The sequence below is a fragment of the Myotis yumanensis genome, unplaced genomic scaffold (genome assembly GCF_028538775.1).
Source record: "Myotis yumanensis isolate MYYU_CA2020_CCGP unplaced genomic scaffold, mMyoYum1.0.hap1 SCAF_11, whole genome shotgun sequence".
NCBI classification, from domain to species: Eukaryota; Metazoa; Chordata; class Mammalia; order Chiroptera; family Vespertilionidae; genus Myotis; species Myotis yumanensis.
The window spans coordinates 59,718,467-59,741,614 of NW_027223762.1; the positions used below are offsets into that span (position 1 = coordinate 59,718,467).

General features: G+C 44.6%; 1 protein-coding gene and 1 pseudogene across 1 annotated transcript in view; one reads left to right on the plus strand and one right to left on the minus strand.

The window, feature by feature from the left end:
* The first annotated feature begins 4,721 nt into the window (after positions 1-4,721).
* LOC139020111 (U5 small nuclear ribonucleoprotein 200 kDa helicase) overlaps positions 4,722-23,148 on the plus strand; it is a 37,541-nt gene continuing 19,114 nt past the window's right edge. The window contains exons 1-13 of the mRNA XM_070429732.1: positions 4,722-4,856; positions 5,573-5,736; positions 15,846-16,017; positions 17,428-17,620; positions 18,596-18,651; positions 19,762-19,860; positions 20,441-20,593; positions 20,696-20,795; positions 20,959-21,095; positions 21,532-21,615; positions 21,706-21,879; positions 22,163-22,300; positions 22,512-22,667. Of these exons, the coding sequence (XP_070285833.1) occupies positions 4,812-4,856; positions 5,573-5,736; positions 15,846-16,017; positions 17,428-17,620; positions 18,596-18,651; positions 19,762-19,860; positions 20,441-20,593; positions 20,696-20,795; positions 20,959-21,095; positions 21,532-21,615; positions 21,706-21,879; positions 22,163-22,300; positions 22,512-22,667 (1,671 nt within the window). The 5' untranslated portion in view covers positions 4,722-4,811. The remainder of the gene's footprint in view (positions 4,857-5,572; positions 5,737-15,845; positions 16,018-17,427; positions 17,621-18,595; positions 18,652-19,761; positions 19,861-20,440; positions 20,594-20,695; positions 20,796-20,958; positions 21,096-21,531; positions 21,616-21,705; positions 21,880-22,162; positions 22,301-22,511; positions 22,668-23,148) is intronic.
* On the minus strand, positions 13,645-14,354 carry LOC139019585 (solute carrier family 25 member 16 pseudogene; annotated as a pseudogene).

The following is a 23,148-nucleotide window of genomic DNA, read 5'->3' on the forward strand; positions in this document are numbered from 1 at the left end:
AGTGAGAACCTGAACTACTCTATCTCTAAAGCTCTTCCCAGTACTCATGTCCTATGGAAATTGCCAAATCTATCTAAATTACTAAATGTAGGATTAAACTTGGTAGAAACTGCTTAAAGAGGAAAAGGAGGGGGAAAACCAAGATGGCGGCATAGGTAAACACCAGAAATTGCTGCCTCCGACAACAACTTCAAAAATACAACTAAAAGACAGAACAGTCATCATCCAGAACCACAGGAAGGCTGGCTGAGTGGAAATTCTACGACTAGAAGGAAAGAGAAGAGCACACAGAGGAGCTACGAAAGTAAAGTGCAGAGGTACGGAGGCTCCGGCGCACGGGGAAAGCGGCTGGCACCTGAGGACGCGGCTGTCTTTTTGAATCGGGAGAGAGTCACAAGCTCCCGACTGCTCTGAACTCTGGTTCCGGGAAATCTCTGGGGTCCCAGGGCTCATACGGGGAGAAACTGGATGGTCTGGCAGCAGGCAGAACTCGGAACTTGAGGACGGCTTTCCCTCAGAGGTGCTGGCAGCAATTACCGGGACACTGAGACGCGTGGCCCCTTAGGGCATGGCAGAGAATCAGCCATAGCTGCTTGCTCCACCCTGTTGATTCCGAGAACCCACCCCATCCAGGCTGCTGCAAAGGCTTTTGCATATGAATGCCCGGGTCCTTTGCAACCTGAAAATTACCTAACAAATTGCAGCTGGGCCAGACAGACCCAGAACTTCCAAGAGAAGGCCCAAGGCCCCACAGCAGCTTGCATCGCTTCACAGCTGGGCCTCATCTGGGCACCCCCAAACCCCCAAAAAAGGAAGGGGAATCTGCAGATCTCTTCGTAGCTCCTGCTGGGTAACCTCAGGAAGAGGCTTAATTAGCACCTCCTTAGATCCAAGAGCCAGTGTACCCAGTGGTCAGAGTGGGACCATCCAGATTACAACTCCTCAGATTCATAAGGAACACACTCAGGGGGCAGACTCAGTGAGCACCAAAGCCCCACTGAAGCAAGTCTTGCCCCAGAAGGGTGTCTTCAGCACAGAAGTTCTCCCACTGCAGACACAGCTGATTCTCACTGCCAATTGGCCTGGAGGTCAATTCCTTCCAGTGACACCTAAAACAATCAAGGCATAACTACAAGAAGACTGTGCACAAAGCCCACAAGGGGGTGCACCAAGAGTGTCCACCTCAGGTAACTGGGGAGGCTGAGCCACTGGGCCCTGTAGGACACCTAGCACACAAAACCACTCTACCAACACAGGGAAGCAGACAAAATGAGAAGACAAAGAAACAGGTCACAAATGACAGAAATGGAGGACAGCAAACGACTGGATATAGAGTTCAAAACCACATTTCTAAGATTTTTCAAGAATTTTATGGAAACCGCTGATAAATGTAGTGAGATCCTCAAGAAATCTAGTGAGACCCTCGATGTTGTGATAAAGGACCAACTAGAAATTAAGCATACACTGACTGAAATAAAGAATATTATACAGACTCCCAATAGCAGACCAGAGGAGCGCAAGAATCAAGTCAAAGATTTGAAATATGAAGAAGCAAAAAACACCCAACCGGAAAAGCAAAATGAAAAAAGAATCCAAAAATACGAAGATAGTGTAAGGAGCCTCTGGGACAACTTCAAGAGTACCAACATCAGAATTATAGGGGTACCAGAAGAAGAGAGAGGGCAAGATATTGAAAACCTATTTGAAGAAATAATGACAGAAAACTTCCCTTACCTGGTGAAAGAAATAGACTTCCAAGTCCAGGAAGCGCAGAGAACCCCAAACAAAAGGAATCCAAAGAGGACCACACCAAGACACATCATAATTAAAATGCCAAGAGCAAAAGACAAAGAGAGAATCTTAAAAGCAGCAAGAGAAAGACAGTCAGTTACCTACAAGGGAGTACCCATACGACTGTCAACTGATTTCTCAACAGAAACCATGCAGGCCAGAAGAGAGTGGCAAGAAATATTCAAAGTGATGAATAGCAAGAACCTACAACCAAGATTACTTTATCCAGCAAAGCTATCATTCAGAATTGAAGGTCAGATAAAGAGCTTCACAGATAAGAAAAAGCTAAAGGAGTTCATTACCACCAAACCAGCATTATATGAAATGCTGAAAGGTATTCTTTAAGAAGAGGAAGGAAAAGGAACTCTTACCATTTGCCACAGCATGGATGGAACTAGAGAGCATTACGCTAAGTGAAATAAGCCAGTCAGAGAAGGATAAATACCACATGATCTCACTCATTTGTGGAATATAATGAACAACATAAACTGATGAACAAGGACTGATCCAGAGACGGAGAGGCATTGATTGGACTGTTGGGCCTTGGAGGGAAGGTAGGGGAGGGTGGGGGTGAGGGGGAAAGATCAACCAAAGGACTTACATTCAAGCATATAGGTCTAACCAATGGACACGGACAACGGGAGGTGGGGGGTGAGGGCATGAGGGGGGGGGTTGGGTGTAACATGGGTATAAGGACACATATGTAATATCTTAATCAATAAAAAAATATATTAATAAATAAAAAAAAAATTAAAAAAAGAGGAAAAGGAAAGATGGGGAATTTTCCTTTTTCTCTTGCTTCAGCTTCCCTGTGGCCCAGGCTCGATTGTGAACATGAGCACCACTCCTACAGAAATGCAGAGCAGAATCCTAGAAATACTTTTCAGACCCTTTTGTGTCAGGTGGGTGAGCCACAGCACGACCATGGAATAAGTCAGTCTTGAGGACTCAGATTTCAATAGCCTTCAGTGAACTCACACCGTGAGTCAGGCACTTCATTAGTGCTTTTAAACACAGTACCACCTCATGTAATCACAACAGTCCTGTGAGGAGAGTTTTATTGCCTCGAAATTTTAAAAACTATATTGATTTTAGAGGGGAAGGGAGAAGGAGAGATAGAAACATCAATGGTGAGAGAATCATTGATCGGCTGCCTCCTGCACGCCTCCTACTGGGGACTGAGCCCACAACCCAGGCATGTGCCCTTGACTGGAATTGAACCTGGGACCCTTTAGTCCACAGGCGGATGCTCTATCCACTGAGCCAAACCGGGTAGGGCTACTGCCTCAATTTTTTAAAAAAATATATATTTTATTGATTTTTTACAGAGAGGAAAGGAGAGAGATAGAGAGTTAGAAACACTGATGAGAGAGAAATATGATCAGCCACCTCCTGCACACCTCCCATTGGGGGTGTGCCCGCAACCAAAGTACATGCCCTTGACTGGAATCGAACCTGGGACCCTTTAGTCCGCAGGCCAACGCTCTATCCACTGAGCCAAACCGGCTAGGGCTATTGCCTCAATTTTAAGGATAACAAAATGAAGCTCATCCAGAGACCAGGTAGCTACCTCAAGGTCACACAGCCACTGGGGGGCAGAGCTGCCACAAGGATGACTGTCCTTTGGAAGGCCCAGTTAGAGATGGAAAAATCTGGTCAGGACTGCAAACTGGATGCTACTGGGCCCAGGCAGGTAACACCAAGGAGTGAGGAGCCAGGTCTGAGAAAACAGGGGCAGTGGCAAATGCTCATCAGCCCTGGAAGGTATGCCAGGTAGGAAGGTGGGTCTCATGTGGCCAGTGTTGATTTCTCCCTAGATGCAGGAAATGCAGATTTTGTGTGAAGTATCCCATTTTTTCCCTGCTCTCTTCTCAGTTGTCATGTTGGTAGTGAGCTACTGGAATTTTAAAATAAGGAGCCAGTAGTGAGCCAAACAAAATACCCCCACAGGTCAATTTGGGCTCAGGAGACTGTTATTGAGGATGAATTCATTTATTTTTCAAAAGCAAACAGGCTCTAAGTGAGGTACCCATTCAGCTGTTAGTTGCCATTCCACAGGTGAGAACTGTTGGTTGGGGGTGGAAGGGCAGGGGCTTTGTCCTAAGGCAGTGGTTCTCAACCTTGGCTGCACATTAGAATCACCTGGGGATCTTTTTAAAATCCTGATTTCTGGGCCTCATCCTCCGGAAATTCTGTTTCTTTGTTATGGGGTGGGGCCACAACATTAGTAACAAAGAAACAGAATTTCCGGAGGATAAGGCCCAGAAATCAGGATTTTAAAAAGATCCCCAGGTGATTCTAATGTGCAGCCAAGGTTGAGAACCACTGGGTAAGAAATTAAGTTAATTGTCTTTAAGGAGTTGATTCCCCGAGGGTGGTGCAGAGCCGTGCAGAGCCCTGCCGTGGAATGTGACAAGCGTTTTGGGAGCAAATTGAGGGCCCCAGCTGGCCGAGGGCTTCAGGTAGGGCAGGTGGGGGGAGGGGCAGAGTTTTCTTCCAGTTCTTAAATATAGAAGAGAAACCCAAAGGAAGACAGCAGTTACACACACTCACACTTCATTCATTCGATGGCTTCTTAGCTTGCAGCCGGAGATGGGGCTAAGGGCCCTTCCCTGCCGGCGTAATCCCGGTCAGCGGCCGGAAAGCCAGTGCTTGGGCTAGACGGGTAAGCAGGCCTGCGTTTGTCCTGAAGTGAAGAGTCTTGGGGGCCGAAGGCCGGAGCTCGAGGTGGGGAGAGTATTGGTCCTGCGTCCGAAGTGGCAGGAGATGGTCGGATTCAGAGTTCGGGTCCCGACTACAGGAACCGGGAATACGCCCCCGGCAACGCCAGGCACCCGCCAAAGACACGCCCTTCCGCCCTTCCGGCGCGCGACCCGGAAGCGGAAGGGAACTCGTTTCTCTTTGCCTCCGGAGCGTCTTCGCTGCGGCGTTGCTCTGGCGGGAGGAGAGCCCTGAGTGCCGGGCCTCCGGAGCGTGCGGTTTAGGGGAGCGGGTCGCCGAACCCCAGAGCAGCCGCCGCCATGGCGGATGTGACCGCCCGGAGCCTGCAGTACGAGTACAAAGCGGTGCGTGGGAGCTCGCGGAGGACTCGGGCTCCGAGCCCAGTGGGGAGGCGGGGGCCGGGGAAGGCGGTTTCGGCCTGAAGGCCTAACAGCGGTTCTCAACCTGGGGGTCGAACGATCCTTTCACAGGGGTCGCCTAAGACCATTGGAAAACACATATATAATTACATATTGTTTTTGTGATTAATCACTGTGCTTTAGTTATGTTCAGTTTGTAATGAAATACATCCTGCATATCAGTTATTTACGATTCATAACAGTAGCAAAATTACAGTTATGAAGTAGCAATGAAAATAATTTTATGGTTGGGGGTCACCACAACATAAGGAACTGTATTAAAGGGTCGTGGCATTAGGAAGGTTGAGAACCACTGGCCTGGGAGGACCACGCGGGGTGTGTGTGTGTGGGGGGGAGATCCGATCTCTGAGCGCGGTACCCGCCCCCTCCCAGATGTCACCCCAGCGTGCCCAGCACTTTCCCAGGGGTGGGGTGGGGTGGGGTGGGGACCGAGTTAGGAGCCGCATTAGTCTACTGATTTGCTCGCCCTTTGCTCACGTGCTATTATACGATACTCTCCTCTAGGAAAACATCTTTTTATTCCGACTAGTGATCATCAGTGCTTAGTCGCTCTGATTTTTACTTTCTTTGTTATTATCCTTATGATGTAGGAATTGGCCCTCCTCACATCAGAGCTTTGATGATATTGTGATCTGTTTCAGAACTCGAATCTTGTCCTCCAAGCTGACCGTTCTCTCATTGACCGGACCCGTCGGGATGAACCCACAGGAGAGGTGCTATCCCTGGTGGGGAAGCTGGAGGGCACCCGGATGGGAGATAAGGCCCAACGGACCAAACCACAAATGCAGGAGGAAAGAAGAGCCAAGTGAGTACCCAGGGGAGAATGATTTTTCTTCAGATGCAAAGACCATCTTCCTTTGAGCAATTGAGCAGCATTTTTGCTGAAATGCTGGGTACAGGATGAGAAATCAGTGGCATTAAAACAACATAGTGAAGGTAAAAACAACATGAGTTTAGAAGGTTCCTTGGCCATAACAAGTGTCCCTGAAGTGGAAAACAACTTTTAGACTTTTATCCCATTACATTTAAAAAAGTATTTTGCTGTCCTCTTTTTCTTCTTCTTTTTTTAGGAAGTTTAAGGAAGATGGCAGAATTCACCTTATGCCCTTTTAAGTAATTTTTAAAAAGTGATTTAAGTGGAAAAAGGTGTTTGCACCTTATCAGATGTATATGACCCTATGCAAACACCAGCCAGCTAAAACCCTGAGTGATCCTTGAGCTTTGGTTTGCTAGCAAAACTACCCAAAAAATTAGTTTATATTTGGTACAGTACAGTTCATCTCACTCTATACAGTTTTTAAATCAGGTATATATGAGAAAAACCTCTAAAATCAGTTAATGCATCAAGTAAACTCTATGGTCTTTGGACATATAAAAAAATAAAATAAAACCCTGTTGTCTTCAGCAGCCTATAAACAAGAGTTCTTGAACATATGGACAAATCACTTTTCAAATGTACCCTTGATTGTAATGTTGAAGTCTGTACACATGCAATCAGTACTGAATCCAAAATGCATTAAGAATAGGAAAAGAATTAATTTGTTCAATGCCGAAGAATTCATAGGACACCTTTACCTTTGATCTGTTTCTTCTTCCCATGATTCTCTAAATCAGAGGTGGGGAACATCTGGCCCTGGGGCGATATAAGGCCCACAAAATCATTTGGTCTGGCCCTGCCAAGGCAGTAGGGGTGAGTTAATGAAATGTTTTTACCAAACATAGCAAGCTAATTTTTTAAAAAATATATTTTATTGATTTTTTACAGAGAGGAAGGGAGAGAGATAGAGAGTTAGAAACATCGATGAGAGAGAAACATCGATCAGCTGCCTCCTGCACATCTCCTACGGGGAATGTGCCTGCAACCCAGGTACATGCCCTTGACCGGAATCGAACCTGGGACCTTTCAGTCCGCAGGCTGACGCTCTATCCACTGAGCCAAACCGGTTTCGCAGCAAGCTAATTTTTAAGTTGATAATTTTGTATGTCCTGAGAATGATGTTATAAGTATCCAAATGGCCCTTGGCAGAAGAAAGGTTCCCCACCCCTCTTCTAAATCATGGAAGGTTACATATAAATATATGGACACAGACTCAGATGTAGATATAGACATGTAGGTAAATGTACATAGAAGCTATCGAAACATATCACTTTTCTAGAGTCTGCTTTACTATGCTGTATAAATATTTCAATATTTTAAGTCATTCTGAGTTATATAAAAGGTTTCAGCACAATAAGAGGATATAAAGGTCATTTTTTTAGTGAAAAGATCAATTAAAATCATTGTGCCATAAAATGCCCCCAGGAGTAAATAGAGAAGTCATCACATTTGAAATTTTAAACTCCACATACCCAACCCCAGTTCATTGCTAATTTTATTTATTTATTTGTTTGTTTATTATCTTCATTATTGAAAGTATTACATATGTCCCTTATTTTCCCTCATTGACCCCCTCCAGCCTGCCCCAGGCCTTCACCACCCTATTGTCTGTGTCCATGGGTTATGTATCTGCATACAAGGTCTTTGGTTGATTACCACCCACCCACCCACCTGCCCCTGCCTTCCCTCTGAGATTCTGCACTCTCTTTCATTCTTGCATGTCTCTGGATCCACGCCATTCATCAGTTTATTCTGTTAATTAGATTCCACATATGTGTGTGCGATCATGTAGTACTTGCCTTTCTCTGACTGATTTCACTTAGCATGATACTCTCGTGGTCCCTCCATGCTGTCTCAAAGAGTAAGAGGTTTTTCTTTTTTTTACTGCTGCATAGTATTCCATGTGCCACAGCTTTTTTATCCATTCATCTACTGATGGGCACTTGGGCTGTTTCCAGATCTTAGCTATTGTAAATTGTGCTGCTATGAACATAGGAATGCACACATTCTTTCTGATTGGTGTTTCAGTTTTCTTAGGATATAATCCTAGAAGTGGGATCACTGGGTCAAATGGCAGTTCCATATTTAATTTTTTGAGAAACTCCATACTGTTTTCCATTATGGCTGCACCAGCCTGCATTCCCACCAGCAGTGGATTACGGCTCCCTTTTCTCCACATGCTCGCCAGCACCTGTTATTTGTTGATGGTAGCCATTCTGACAGGTGTGAGGTGATACCTCATTGTCATTTTAATTTGCATCTCTCTGATGATCAATGACTTTGACCATTTTTTCATGTGTGTCTTGGCCATTTGTGTGTCCACTTTGAAGAAGTGTCTATTTAGTAGGTCCTTTGCCCATTTTTTAAATTGGATCGTTTATCTTCCTTTTGTTAAGTTGTCTGAGTTTCTTATATATTTTGGGTATGAACCCTTTATCAGATGTATCATTGCTAAATATGTTCTCCCATACAGTGGGTTCCCTTTTCATTTTGTTGATGGTTTCTTTTGCTGTGCAGAACCTTTTTGCTTTGATATAGTCTCATTTATTTATTTTCTCCTAAGATTCCTTTGCCCTAGGACAGTGGTTGGCAAACTCATTAGTCAACAGAGCCAAATATCAACAGTACAACGATTGAAATTTATTTATTTTATTTTATTTTTTTTTAAATTAAATCTTTATTGTTCAGATTATTACATTTGTTCCTCTTTTTTCCCCCCATAACTCCCCTCCTTCCAGCTCCCACCCCACCCTCCCCCCTCATTCCCCACCCACTGTGTTCATCCATAGGTGCATGATTTTTGTCCAGTCACTTCCCGCATCTCCCACACCCCTTTTTCCCCCAAGAATAGTCAGTCTATTCCCTTTCTATGTCCCTGATTCTATTATAATCACCAGTTCATTCTGTACATCAGGTTATTTATTCACTTGATTCTTAGATTCATTTGTTGATAGATGCATGTTTGTTGTTCATAATTTGTATCTTTACCTTTTTCTTCTTCTTCCTCTTCTTAAAGGATACCTTTCAGCATTTCATATAATACTGGTTTGGCGGTGATGAACTCCTTTAGCTTTTCCTTATCTGTGAAGCTCTTTATCTGACTTTCAATTCTGAATGATAGCTTTGCTGGATAAAGTAATCTTGGTTGTAGGTTCTTGGTATTCAGCACTTTGAATATTTCTTGCCATTCCCTTCTGGCCTGCAAAGTTTCTGTTGAGAAATCAGCTGACAGTCGTATGGGTATTCCCTTGTAGGTAATTAAGCCTCTTTCTCTTGCTGCTTTTAAGATTTTCTCTTTGTCTTTTGCTCTTGGCATTTTAATGATGATGTGTCTTGGTGTGGTCCTCTTTGGATTCCTTTTGTTTGGGGTTCTCTGCGCTTCTTGGACCTGTAAGTCCATTTCTTTCTCCAGGTGGGGGAAGTTTTCTGCCATTATTTCTTGAAATAGGTTTTCAATATCTTGCTGTCTCTCATCTTCTGGCACTCCAATGACTCTGATATTAGTCCGCTTAAAGCTGTCCCAGAGGCTCCTTACACTATCTTCACACTTTCGGATTCTTTTTTCATTTTGCTTTTCCAATTGGGTGTTTTTTGTCGAATCTTTGGTTTGATTATTGTACTCCTCTGGTCTGCTATTGGGTATAATATTCTTTATTTCAGTCCGTGTATGCTTACTTTCTAATTTCTTTATCGTAGCATCGAGGGTCTCATTAGTTTTCGTGAGGCTCTGCACAAATTTATGGCAAGCCCTCAAAATTGCGATTCTTAGCTCCATATCCTCCATTTCTGTCATGTTTCTTTGTCTCCGCATCTTTTATGCTTTCTTGGTGCACCCCCTTGTGGTCTCTGTGCGCAGTCTTGTTCTAGCCAAGCCTTAATTGTTGTAGTTCACACTAGAGGGATTTGACCCCCAGGCCGGCTGGCTATAGGAATCAGCTGTACGGAAAACGTCTGCCTTCTGGGGAGGCGCTAATCCAGCCTTTGCCTGAGGCGATCGGCAAATGGCTGTGCGCAGGCTTTGGGCGGGGCGGGATCAACAGGGCGGGCGGAGGGAGCAGTTATGGCCACGCTCAGTCCCGTTCCCAGAGGCTCTGCTTCTCAGAACCCCGGCAGCCGCTGCAAACCTCGGAGAGAAAGTTGCCCTCAGGTTCCAACTGATGCCGGATAATCCCGCTTCTCCCGTTTGAGTCTGGGTCCCTAGAGACTCGCCCGGATCTGGAGCCCAGAGTCTGAGACTCACTCCCGACAGAAAACGACAACCGAGCCCTCAGCCACCAGCCCGCTTTGCGCGCGCACCTCGGTACCTTTGTATTTTCCACACTGCGCCGCCTCTGAGCCTCGATTTGCTGTTCTCTTTCCTTCTAGTTGTAGAGTCTCTCTTCAGCCAGCCTTCCTGTGGTTCTGGGTGATGTCCGTTCAGTCTTTTAGTTGTATTTTTGAAATGGTTGTTTGCGGCAGCGGTCTCCGGTGTTTACCTACGCCGCCATCTTGGTCTCCTCTGAAATTTATTTTGAGAGCCAAATTTTTTTAACTTAAACTATATAGGTAGGTACATTGTTATTAACTTAATTAGGGTACTCCTAAGCTGGCCTTTGCTAAAAACGTCCTCAGTCTGATTGAGGCACGTTCGCTGAGGTCAACCCCTTCCAACTCTCTCGTCCACACTCATCTTGTATACTTGTTCCGTCTATCTCCTTTCGTTCATCCTCTCTATATGTCCAAACCACCTCAACATACCTTTCTCAATCCTCAACAGTACATCTTCTTTCACTCCACAATGTTCCCTAAAATTAACTTAATAAACTTTCCTTAAATTTAAGTCAACTTCGCATTTTACGTGTGCGTCCGCACGTGGTATTTTGTGGAAGAGCCACACTCAAGGGGCCAAAGAGCTGCATGTGGCTCGTGAGCCGCGGTTTGCCGACCACTGCCCTAGGAGGTGTATCTGTAAACATATTGCTACGAGAGATGTCTGAGATTTTGCTGCCTATGGTTTCTTCTAGAATTTTTATGGTTTCCCGACTTATATTTAAGCTTTTTATCCATTTTGAGTTTATTCTTTTGTATGGTGTAAATTGATGGTCTAGTTCAGGGGTGGGCAAACTTTTTGACTCGAGGGCCACAATGGGTTCTTAAACTGGACCGGATGGCCGGAACAAAAGCATGGATGGAGTGTGTGAACTAATATAAATTCAAAGGAAATATCATTACATAAAAGGGTACGGTCTTTTTTTTTTTTTAGTTTTATTCATTTCAAACGGGCCGGATCGGCCCGCGGGCCGTAGTTTGCCCACGGCTGGTCTAGTTTCATTTTTTTGCATGTATCTGTCTAATTTTCCCAATACTAATTGAAGAGACTGTCGACGCCATTGTCTGTTTTTGCCTCTGTCAAATATTAATTGAGCGTAATGGCTTGGGTCAATTTCTGGGGTCTCTGTTCTGTTCCATTGATCTATATGCCTGTAATTCTGCCAGTACCAGTTTGCCATCCTTTTAAAAAAAACACAGGTTTTTATTTTAGAGAAGGGATAGAGAGATAGAAGCATTGATGAGAGAGAAACATCGGTTGGCTGCCTCCTGCATGTCCCCCATCAAGGATGGAGCTGGAAACCCAGGCATGTGCCCTGACCAGGAATCAAACCGGTGACCTCCTGGTTCATGGGTCATTGATCAACCACTGAGCCTCATTGGCCGGGCTTGCTGTCCTTTTTATTGATAACAACTGAGATACTTATTTTAAACGTCTGATAACAATATTAGCTACAGAGCAATCCAGAAATGAAAATATACAAAATAGTTTTAGAAACATATGTATTTCTGCCGGCATGTACACTTACAAATCATACAAAGATGCATATTTATTTTAAAATAAAGACTTTGAAAATGAAACCAGTTCATCTAATTTTTACCAAGGTGTGACAAGAAATCTTTTATGCAAAAATAAAAATCCAAGCAGAAATAACACTTTGAACTTAGTTTTCTCATGTCTTAAAAATTACATCAGTTCTACAAATTACAATTTTTTTTCATTTTACACATTTTATTTATTTTTTAAATTTAAATTGTTTATTGTTTAAAGTATTACATGAGTCTCCCTTTTCCCCCATTTACCTCTCTCTGGCTGCTCCCACCTCCCAGTACATGCCCTCACCCCCCTACTGTCTGTGTCCATTGGTTATGCTCATACAAATCACTATGTCTGAGGATAAAACTATAACTGTTCCTCTCCCATTTCTATCATGCTTATACTAAAACATAAAAGTACTCTAAAAACAATACATGAAATTCTTATATTTTAAGCCACTTTAATATTAAGGATAACAATTCAAATCATTACTTATTTTTAATCTTCACTTGAGTACATGCTTAGATAGACAGATAGACATCCATGTGTGAGAGAAACACTGATCTGTTGCCTTCTGTACATGCCCCATCTGCGGATCGAATCTGCAACCTAGGTATGTGCCCTGACCAGGAATCTAACTGGCAATTTCTCAGTGCATAGGATGACGATCATCCAACTGAGCCCCTCTGGCCTGGCCGATTCAAACCATTTTTACATTTCTACTTAAGTTTACATTGCACTAAAATTATTTTACATGAAAGTGCTGGTTGATGTATCATGACGATACTTTAGAAACAGTCTTTGACCTTTCCATCTTTATTAATGGATGTTTCAGTCTAATTAAATACATTTTCTAGTATGCACCAAATTATCTAACAAAACAAATCTACAATGCTAATCTATTTTGAGAGCAGATAGTCAATATTTACTATTTACTAAGAATAACTTTTTTTGTGTGTATATGGGAATAACACTTGACCAATACCTGAAAATTCTTCATTTATTGATGAGTCTATTTGACTACTTTTTAAATACAGCATTTATTTTTTTGAAAAGAGAAAAAGTGTTTGTCCTTTTATTCAGTGGAGCAGAATTCCTTTTAAAATTGATTTCAAAGAGAGGAAGAGAGATAGAAACATCAGTGACGAGAGAGAATCATCCATTCAGCTGCCTCCTGCACACCCACTACTGGGGATGAAGCCCCTAACCTGGGCATATGCCCTGACCAGGAATCGAACTGTGCCCTCCTGGTTCATAGTTTGATGCTCAACCACTGAGCCACACCAGCGGGCAGTGGAGCAGAATTTTAAGAAGAGAAATAATAAGAATAAAATTTCAATGCTGGCTTCTAAGCTATGGCTTATATAACTTAAAAGTTCAGTTCTCGTCATGCTGCTGCAAAGTTTGTTATAATAATAATGATCAGTATTAGAGTCTTTGAAAGTCATGATTACAATGAAAAGCTTGGGACAGCATCATAAAGCTAATGGCAACCTCTTGAATCCCATTTTAAGTTACTTCTATGTCCAAATAACATTTTTGAATGGTTTCAAATAACCTAATTCTGTGATCGGCAAACTGCGGCTCGCGAGCTACATGCGGCTCTTTGGCCCCTTGAGTGTGGCTCTTCCTAACCCTTAGGAGTACCCTAATTAAGTTAATAACAGTGTACCTACCTATATAGTTTAAGTTTAAAAAATTTGGCTCTCAAAAGAAATTTCAGTCATTGTACTATTGATATTTGGCTCTGTTGACTAATGAGTTTGCCAACCACTGACCTAATTGATTAGGTAGCATCAGTTTAGGATTTTTTCCAATGTTCTATGGTGTAACTTTTGGCATCAGAAGGTATAGTAACCACTTTTGATTTGTGATTACTAAAAATTCAAGTGCTGAAATATCAGTGATTCCGTGACAGGATAAATATCCCCCTTCAAGTAGTGTTTACCCCAAAATTAAAGTAACATTTTATTTCTCCCTCTAAGGGTTTATTAAGGAAAGAAAATTTTTTTCAGCTGAAATGCAAAAAGTTGTTTCATAAGTTCATATGTTGTTGTAAAAGCCCCTGCTTGAGAGGGAATGCAGCGAATATAGTTCAGAGATAAACCATGATATAATCCCTTTCCAATTCCATGGTGTCCATAGGCGTATTTCATAGACTCCGGCATGGTAAGGTACTTTTCAAATTCTGGAAGAATGGTTCCTAATGGCACTCGCCTATGAGCGACATCAAATGAGTAGGATATTGTCTGTGCTATTGCTCCAGCAACGCCACCACAAAGAAAGTTTATGTGAGTTTTCAAAACAGACGTTAGGATTGTTGGATGAAGGTCTGCCAAGAAGGGTACGTGCATGGGAAAGCCCAACACTCTTTAAGGTATCAAAAGTAAAAAGTAAAACAACTGCATATGGAGCCAATCCTAATATAGTAGGCTCAGACCTCTAAAATCCAAGGAAACTGCCTTCCCTTGCATACATTGTTTTGAGTGCATGCATATGCTGTGTATTCCTCTTTCACCTGGAATTCTGGGTGTGTACTCTAACTTAACCATGTCAAGAAGGTATGCTGTCATACCTGCCATGGATCCAGCCATTGATCTGTACACATAACCAGAAATTTCCAGATTTGTAGTAATTAATGTTTATAATGCTCAAATGCCATAAACTGGATTGCACCATAGGGAAAGATTCGAATTATCATTGTACCATTTCCTAAAATTCTTTAGTTATTTATCCTCACCAAAGGAGTAAGGCTATTTTTTCATTGATTTTTAGAGAGAGTGGAAAGGAGTGGGGAGGAGAGAGAGAGAGAGAGAGAGAGAGAGAGAGAGAGAGAACACAGTGTGAGAGAGACACATGGATTGATTGCCTCCCACATGCACCCTGACTGGGGTTTGGGGGGAGAGATGGGGAGGCGCAAGAATCAAACCTGCAACTCAGGTATGTGCCCTTGACGGAATCCAGTGTGCAGGCCCATGCTCTAACCATTTATCAATGCTGGGCAGGGCTTCCTAAAATTGATACAATCCAAGGTATCCCTTCTTTTGGGAATGGCACGAAATATAGAAAATATTCCTAAGTGTTTGTAATGGTGAATGTGAGCTTGTAATAAAACCTTTATTCCACCCAAAGGAGTAACCTTTAGCACAGCATCTCGAGGTACCTCAGGTCAAGAAGGAGCACAGCCAGTAGAAGTCTTGGTGGGTGGTGGGCCATCTGGCTCCTGCACCTGTGCCATTGTGGGAGGGGCATCGGCTGATACTAGGGCCACCATCACTGCCACCGTCAGGAACAGGGCTGCTTGGAGCTTTAGTCACCAATTTACAGTCCAAGGGCTGAGGCCATGGCCTTTGCTGGTGCTGACAGGACACTGACCTCCATATGGGTGGGGTGGAGTTCAACTTGACCTTTTTCTAACGTATGCTTTTTTGGTCCATAGAGAGATTTTAATTTTCTTTCTGATATTTTCAAGACCCTTGCTGTTCCCTTGTCTCAGTAACATTTTTCCTTCCATTATTAACTTCCCATCCCTACTTCCTTCTATTGCCCATTTCCTACTTATGTTATAAAGTTTATAAACTAATATTCAAGCATCCATGGTATAAATGACAGGTTTTTTGTTATTTTTTACTTTTTGGAGGAAGTGTTTTAAACTTAAAAACTCATCCAACTCCATCTCACCCCTGATCATCTGTTTTTTCTCCTTCCATGAAGTCTCAAAAATTTGTAGGCTCAGTTTTGATTAAAGTAGTTACGTTTGAAATAAGTTAATGCATTATTGGTCTTCCACTTTGCAAAATATGACTTCTTTACCCATTCTAATTTGTTGGGACTCAGTGGCAGTAGATTCCTTTGGAGCTACTGTTGCTCTGCCAATTGTATAATGTCATACAAAATGAAAAGAGTTGTGTTTTTTAAATGAATGAGAGGATGTCTCATTATAACATTCAATGCTTCTAGAGAGAGAATGATAGTGGACTCTCTTTGCGTTAGTTACTGTTTTTCCTAATAAAGAAGTAACTCCTGCAAGTGACTAAGGCCAAGTGGGGATGACTTACTGAGGTACAGATTCATGTTCTAAGATATTACCTGTGTTCCATGGAGCTGAGAGGGAGAGGAGTGGGGCCTGATTTAGTCTTGCCTTTGGGAGGGAAGGTTCTGCCTGTTCACCATCACACTGTGTGTCCGTTAGGCGAAGAAAGCGTGACGAGGACCGGCACGACATCAACAAGATGAAGGGGTACACTCTGCTCTCGGAGGGCATCGATGAGATGGTGGGCATCATCTATAAGCCCAAAACCAAAGAAACCCGGGAGACTTACGAAGTGCTGCTCAGCTTCATCCAGGCTGCCCTTGGGGACCAGGTGAGGCAGCCAGAGGGTGAAGTCATGGTTTTGGAGAGGGAGGGAGTCACAGCTGGAAGGAGCCAGAAGAGCCTTGTCTGCAGAACCTTGTCTGTGGGTGTCCCTCTGTGGGCCGTGCCAGTTTGTTGAGACTTTATATGGGATAGCACTTTGCATTGTCTTGTCTTACAGTCCTCATGTTAGCTCTATGATTAGGTGCTGCTGACACTCGTTTTCAGTTTTATAGAGGAGAGCTGTGAGGCAAAGAATAGTTACACAATTTTCCCAGGTCACAAAGGTTGTATTTGCAGAGCCATAAGAAGAGCCCGGTAGTCAGTGTCCAGAATCTGCTCTTAACCCCACTGTATGTGTGGTGAGATTCAGGACCTTCATGAGTCTCAGAGAGGCTCTGGTGAGGCGGGTGCTAGAGGAGGTGAGGACAGAATTACCAAAAGTTTGGTGGGCTAGAGGAAGACTAGAGTGCCTCTGCCCACCTGGAGAAATGTGGCAGACTAGTGGAAGTCGTGTCCTTCCTAAGACCACCTACCTAATCTTTTTAAAAGATTAGGTTTCCTTCAATTGTGTGACTAGCATTTTAAAAAAAATATATTTTATTGATTTTTTAAATATATATTTTATTGGTTTTTTACAGAGAGGAAGGGAGAGGGATAGAGAGTTAGAAACATTGATGAGAGAGAAACATCGATCAGCTGCCTCCTGCACACCCCCTACTGGGGATATGCCCGCAACCAAGGTACATGCCCTTGACCGGAATCGAACCTGAGACCCTTGAGTCCGCAGGCCGACGCTCTATCCACTGAGCCAAACCGGTTAGGGCTATTTTATTGATTTTTTACAGTGAGGAAGGGAGAGGGATAGAGAGTTAGAAACATTGATGAGAGAGAAACATTGATCAGCCGCCTCCTGCACACCCCCTACTGGGGATGTGCCCGCAACCAAGGTACATGCCCTTGACCGTAATCGAACCTGGGACCCTTCAGTCCAAAGGCCGATGCTCTATCCACCAAGCCAAACCGGTCAGGGCTAGCATTTTTTATTTTAATATATTTTTATTGATTTCAGAGAGGAAGGGAAAGTTGGAGAAAGATTTAAATATCAATGATGAGAGATAATAATAGATCGGCTGCCTCTTGCACACCACCTACTGGGGATCAAGCCCACAACCCGAGCCTGTGCTCTGACTGGGAATTAAACCATGACCTCTTTGTTTACGGTTTGACGCTCAACCACTGAGCGACACTGGCGGGCACTGGTGGCATTTTTTATTAATGTTAATGAAACTGATCAGAATCTCCTATACGGGTTTTAAAGGGGTGTGACTCTTCACATCTAGTTATCACATAAAGCTGGACTGTGGTGTGCAGCATCTCATTGTTCTAAATGTTTTTATTGTTTTTTTTTTACAACCAGCCACGTGATATTCTTTGTGGGGCAGCTGATGAAGTTCTAGCTGTCCTAAAGAATGAAAAGCTTCGTGACAAGGAAAGGAGAAAGGAGATTGACCTGTTGCTGGGGCAGACAGATGATACCAGATACCATGTGCTGGTGAACTTGGGCAAGAAGATCACAGACTATGGCGGAGACAAGGAAATCCAGAATATGGGTAACCGAGCTTATTATGTCCTGCTCATATTAACTGATTGCTTGATGACCCTTAAATGTGAACTTCTAGCTTCAGTCATTAAATCACCTGGATGTGTCAGTTCCCATAACCTGTTTGGTGTTTTTGAGGAGTTATGATTGATGGATACCAGAATCCCTACAACAGAACCCATTTCTTACTCTGGACCCTTTTATTGTATAGAACACTAGAGGCCTGGTGCATGACATTTGGGCACTGGGAGGTGAGGTGGGGGGAGGAGGGTGAACTCTCGCAGTCAGGGACCCCTTGGGAGATATCCACCCGCCACGGAGGTGGGAGAGGCTCCCACTACTGCAGCTGTGCTCACCAGGAGCCCGGCTTCTGGCTGAGCGGCGCTTCCCCTGTGGGAGCGCACTGACCACCAGGGGGCAGCTCCTGCACATCATAGTGACTGGTCGTTCTGGCGTTTGGTTGATTTGCATATTAGGATTTTATTATATAGGATGGGGGGAAATTGGGCAGAGCTGGGGAACTCAAGTGGTTGAGCAAGCAGAGCAGGGTCACATCCAAGGTTGGCTGGTCAGAGGAGCCCTCATTGGTGGCAGTACAGATGGCTCTCTCTCTTTTTAAAAAAAAAATATATTTTATTGACTTTTTACAGAGAGGAAGGGAGAGGGATAGAGAGTTAGAAACATCAATGAGAGAGAAACATCTATCAGCTGCCTCCTGCACACCCCCTACTGGGGATGTGCCTGCAACTGAGGTACATGCCCTTGACTGGAATCGAACCTGGGACCTTTCAGTCCACAGGCCGACACTCCATCCACTGAGCCAAACCAATCAGGGCAGATGGCTCTCTTATGTTGATCCTTAAGTGTCTGTGAGTCCTTAGACCTGAGATCTGTCCTGAGGAGAGGCAAGTCAGGTATTTGGGGAGAAATGTGCTCTGTAGTGCCTCATTTCATTACCTGTTTCTCTAATCCCTCCTTGTTTCAGATGACAACATTGATGAGACCTACGGTGTGAATGTACAGTTTGAGTCTGATGAGGAGGTGAGCATAAAACAAATGGACCTAGTTTCTTCTTCTTTTTTGAAATTATCCTTTTCAGGTTTTATAGAGCAAATTAAACTTATAAATCAATGCAGTAATGTAAAATAAACTAAGTGCATCAGCAAAAAGAAAGATATACTGAAGGAGTATGCTGCCACATTTTAATCTTATTGTGATTATGTCCCACTGGTCAGTGCTGTGTCCTACTGCCAGTTTCAAAAGATGTACATTTGCCCAAGAGAATGGGCATGTTTTGTATGGTTGTTTTAAGTAACGGTTGCAGCAGCCACTAAGGTTTATGACCTAATCATAATTTCTTGACTATAACTAAACAGAAACAAGGGGGCTCTTCAAAATCTTTGCAAAGTTGCCCTAAAATTCTCAGTGGTTGAATTTGGCTCAAGAAGGGAATATGCTGGCCTTGGAATATCATATCCTAGGATGGGAAGAAGGGGCAGCACAGAAGAGTCAGAGCACCAAGCTGGGAGTCAGGAGGTCTGAATTTTGGTCCTGTATCTTGGGCAGGTCATTTTGCTTCAGTTTCACTATCAATGTGATGGAGTGAAATAGTTGACTGCTAAGCCTCTTCCTGCAGTACAAGTAATAGAATTTCAGAGTTTAAGTAGCAAGGACCTGAAAGAATGCTTTGCTTGTAGAACTCACTCACCTAACATATACTTATTATTAAGTGCCTGCTTTAAACATAATATTGTGCTGAGTCCACAGTGTAGTGTGAGCTAGTGTGTGAGTAAAGACTGGTGAGCAAGCCAAGTGTGGTCTGCACTTCTGGGTCCAAGCATGCTTCTGCAGAGTTCGTCCTGCTAGCTGCTAGCTCTTTTTTACAAATACTGATTGTGTGTTTATGAGAGATTGGGGTCCAGTTGGTTGCCTTTGTGGACAAAGCAGAAAAGAGAGTAGACGCACCTTATGAAGCCATGCCACAAGGACTTAAGAGTACTTGTGTACTGAGGTTATTCCATTAAATGTACTCTGGATAAGGCTGGACCTGGTCCCAGTTGTGCTAACCAATCTTAAGTGACTCGGGAGAGGTTCTGTGGTGATGTCAGAATCAGCTCCAAATCATGGGTTGGGTTTCGGCTCTTTCCACAGGAAGGTGATGAAGATGTGTATGGGGAGGTTCGAGAAGAGGCGTCCGATGATGACATGGAAGGGGATGAGGCTGTGGTGCGCTGCACCCTCTCAGCTAATGTGAGTATAGTCTGCTCTTGCCCACTGCTGTAGGCCAGGTCCTTTCCCACACCAAGGTCCTGTTACATCAGTGAGCTCCCTTTTTATTTAATTGATTTTTTTTTTTTAGAGAGAGAGGAAGGGAGGGGGATAGAGAGATAGAAACATTGATGAGAGAGAAACATCGATCAGCTGCCTCCTACACTGCCCCTACTAGGGATTGAGCCTGCAACCTGGACATGTGCCCTGACCAGGAATTGAAGGCGACCTGACCTCTTGGTTCCTGGTCGATGTTCAACCACTGGGCCACACCAGCCGGGCTTGAGCTCCTTTTTTATAGTGTGGGCCGTAATAAACATTTAGTGTCTTGGTTTCCTTATTTGATTTTAGTCAGTCGTCCTCCCTCCTAAGGGCATGTATGGATGAGATATGTTGATGAGTTTGGTGTGTTCCCAAATTCAGGATAGCAGACTTTTCTTTCTCCTGGAAAGCTCTCTTTCCAGAGGTGGGCTACGGGTGGCTAGTAGAGCTGCTTTGCAGGATAATGAGAAAGTAGTTGGGGCAGATAGTCGTGGGAGCTCAATGTCTGTTACTTGTGCAGCTTGTAGCCTCTGGTGAACTGATGAGTTCTAAGAAGAAGGATTTGCACCCTCGGGACATTGATGCGTTTTGGCTGCAGCGGCAGCTCAGTCGCTTCTATGATGATGCCATTGTATCTCAGAAGAAGGCAGATGAAGTGTTGGAAATCTTAAAGGTATGGCTAAGGTCATATTTTTGCATTTACTGTATCTTAGGGGATGGACAGTGTATGGAGCAGATGTCTGTGCCTTTAATCCTGATGTTTCCTTCTCTGCAGACGGCCAGTGATGACCGCGAGTGTGAGAACCAGCTGGTGCTCCTGCTCGGTTTCAATACTTTCGATTTTATTAAAGTGCTGCGGCAGCACAGGATGATGAGTGAGTCACAGTGGCCCTTCTGTAGCGTGTGTGCACGTGTGTCATGAGGCTATTGTTTTCATAGCTTCAGCATGTGTTTCGTTCATTTTCCCTTCTACTCCAAGGTTGAAGGTTGATTTGATTCACTGCCTCTCACCTTCTCTTCTCCTTTTGCTGTTGACAGTTTTATATTGCACCTTGCTGGCCAGTGCACAGAGTGAAGCTGAAAAGGAAAGGATCATGGGAAAGATGGAAGCTGATCCAGAGTTATCTAAGTTCCTCTACCAACTTCACGAGACGGAGAAGGAGGATCTGATCCGGGTAAGGGCTGGGCTGGCTTTTCTGTCTGAGTCCGGGGCTAGAGTGTTTGCTTTGGAAAAGAGACATCAGTTAGAAGATTGCAGCATAAAGCGAAATGCCTACTAACTGGAAGATGAAGAACTAAAGATTTATCTAAATGTTTTGAGGTTTGTCAGTGGTATAGATTAGAACCGACAAATTCACATTGGTGTGGTTGGGAGACCAGCACTGCAGGCCCTTTCCTGTTTGTGCATTATGCATTGCTGCTTTAAAGCCGTTTCTTGCTTTCATCATCTGGTGGCCCCCGGGGCAGGTATCTGAACATAAAGGGCTGTCTTTCTGTTTTGGGATTTGCTGGTCAGCACCCATGAGTCAAGCTCAGCTAAGGAGGGACTGAGAAGGACACGAACCTGGAGTGGTCATAAATCACCAACCTTTTTCTCTTTCCTCACTGCAGGAGGAGCGGTCCCGGAGGGAGCGCGTGCGGCAGTCCCGCATGGACACTGATCTGGAAACCATGGATCTGGACCAGGGCGGGGAGGTCGGTGTTCGGCCCTTGCCAGGGCTGTGGTGGGTGGAAGCTCATTTGCTCGGCCTCCTCACTTTGTATTTCTGTTTTTCCTGCTGTCAGGCATTGGCTCCGAGGCAGGTTCTGGACTTGGAGGACCTGGTTTTTACCCAAGGGAGCCACTTCATGGCCAACAAACGCTGTCAGCTTCCGGATGGGTCCTTCCGGCGCCAGCGCAAAGGCTACGAAGAGGTGCACGTACCTGCTCTGAAGCCCAAGCCCTTTGGCTCCGAGGAAGTGAGTTCCTTGCTTCTCTCGGTTTTCTCCTCAGCTCACCTCCCTTCCCATTTGGATTTGAGCCCATTGACCCCATGTGGCCTTGTCTCGTAGACAGTTTATTCCGGAAGTGGAAGCTTTTCCATTCTGATTTTTAGCCTAGGGGACAATACTGACCCCTCTGGTCTAGCCTTCAATGGGGAGTACATAGGGAGCTTGCCCGGAGATGTAGTCCTGGAGACCCCACGAGAACACGGCCTGCTCAGGTGCTGCCAGTTCAGTAGGAATACCTTTCTTCTTTCAGCAACTGCTTCCGGTGGAGAAGCTGCCCAAGTACGCCCAGGCTGGATTTGAGGGCTTCAAGACGCTGAACCGGATCCAGAGTAAGCTCTACCGGGCCGCCCTGGAGACAGATGAGAACCTGCTACTGTGCGCCCCCACTGTAAGTACTGCCTGCTGCGGCTTTCTTGTGGAATGTGGTGTCTATTTTTGGTGGCAAGAGGTTCATCTCCACCCATACCCCCACTTCTTCATTCTGGATTGGAGAGATGTTAAATGGTTGAATAAAATTTTTGGACATGCTCTAGTCTGTTTCGGTGGTAAGTCCACAGGAGTTAGTAAACGGGCCTCCTCATCCCTGGTCTCTGTCTCAGGGCGCCGGGAAGACCAACGTGGCCCTGATGTGCATGCTCCGCGAGATCGGGAAGCACATTAACCCGGACGGCACTATCAACGTGGACAACTTCAAGATCATCTACATCGCCCCGATGCGCTCCCTGGTGCAGGAGATGGTGGGCAGCTTTGGGAAGGTAAGAGTGGGGCTCCTCCAGAGATGCTGCAGCGTCACAGGGCAGGGGGCCTGGCGCGTCACTGCTTCCTGTATCAGGGCGTCTCTGCAGTGCCTCAGATGGCGTTTCCACTTCAAAGGTGGTACTTGACCCAAGTACAGAGTGTTTCTGAACCAAGAATGTCCTTGATGTATTCTGTCCTTTACAAGGGTGTGTCGTCTTTCTGTCACCCTCTGCATAGCAGTTTTCTCCAGTTCTCCTGGGCGCTGTTGGAGTAGCTCTGTGGCCCTCATGTGGCTGGGGTTGATAAAGACCTGCTGCTGCTAGACCAGGTCCTGTGATCTGCACGTTTCCATTTCCCCCTTTGTGCGGAGCTCCCAGAGAGCCTTGGCTTCGTTTGCCCAAGTGTAAACTTGGATTTGTTCTTAGATCGATCTAATTCACCTGCTGTTTCCCTGATGGATTGGTACCTACTGCCAATGCCCTGTGCTCAGACTTCCAG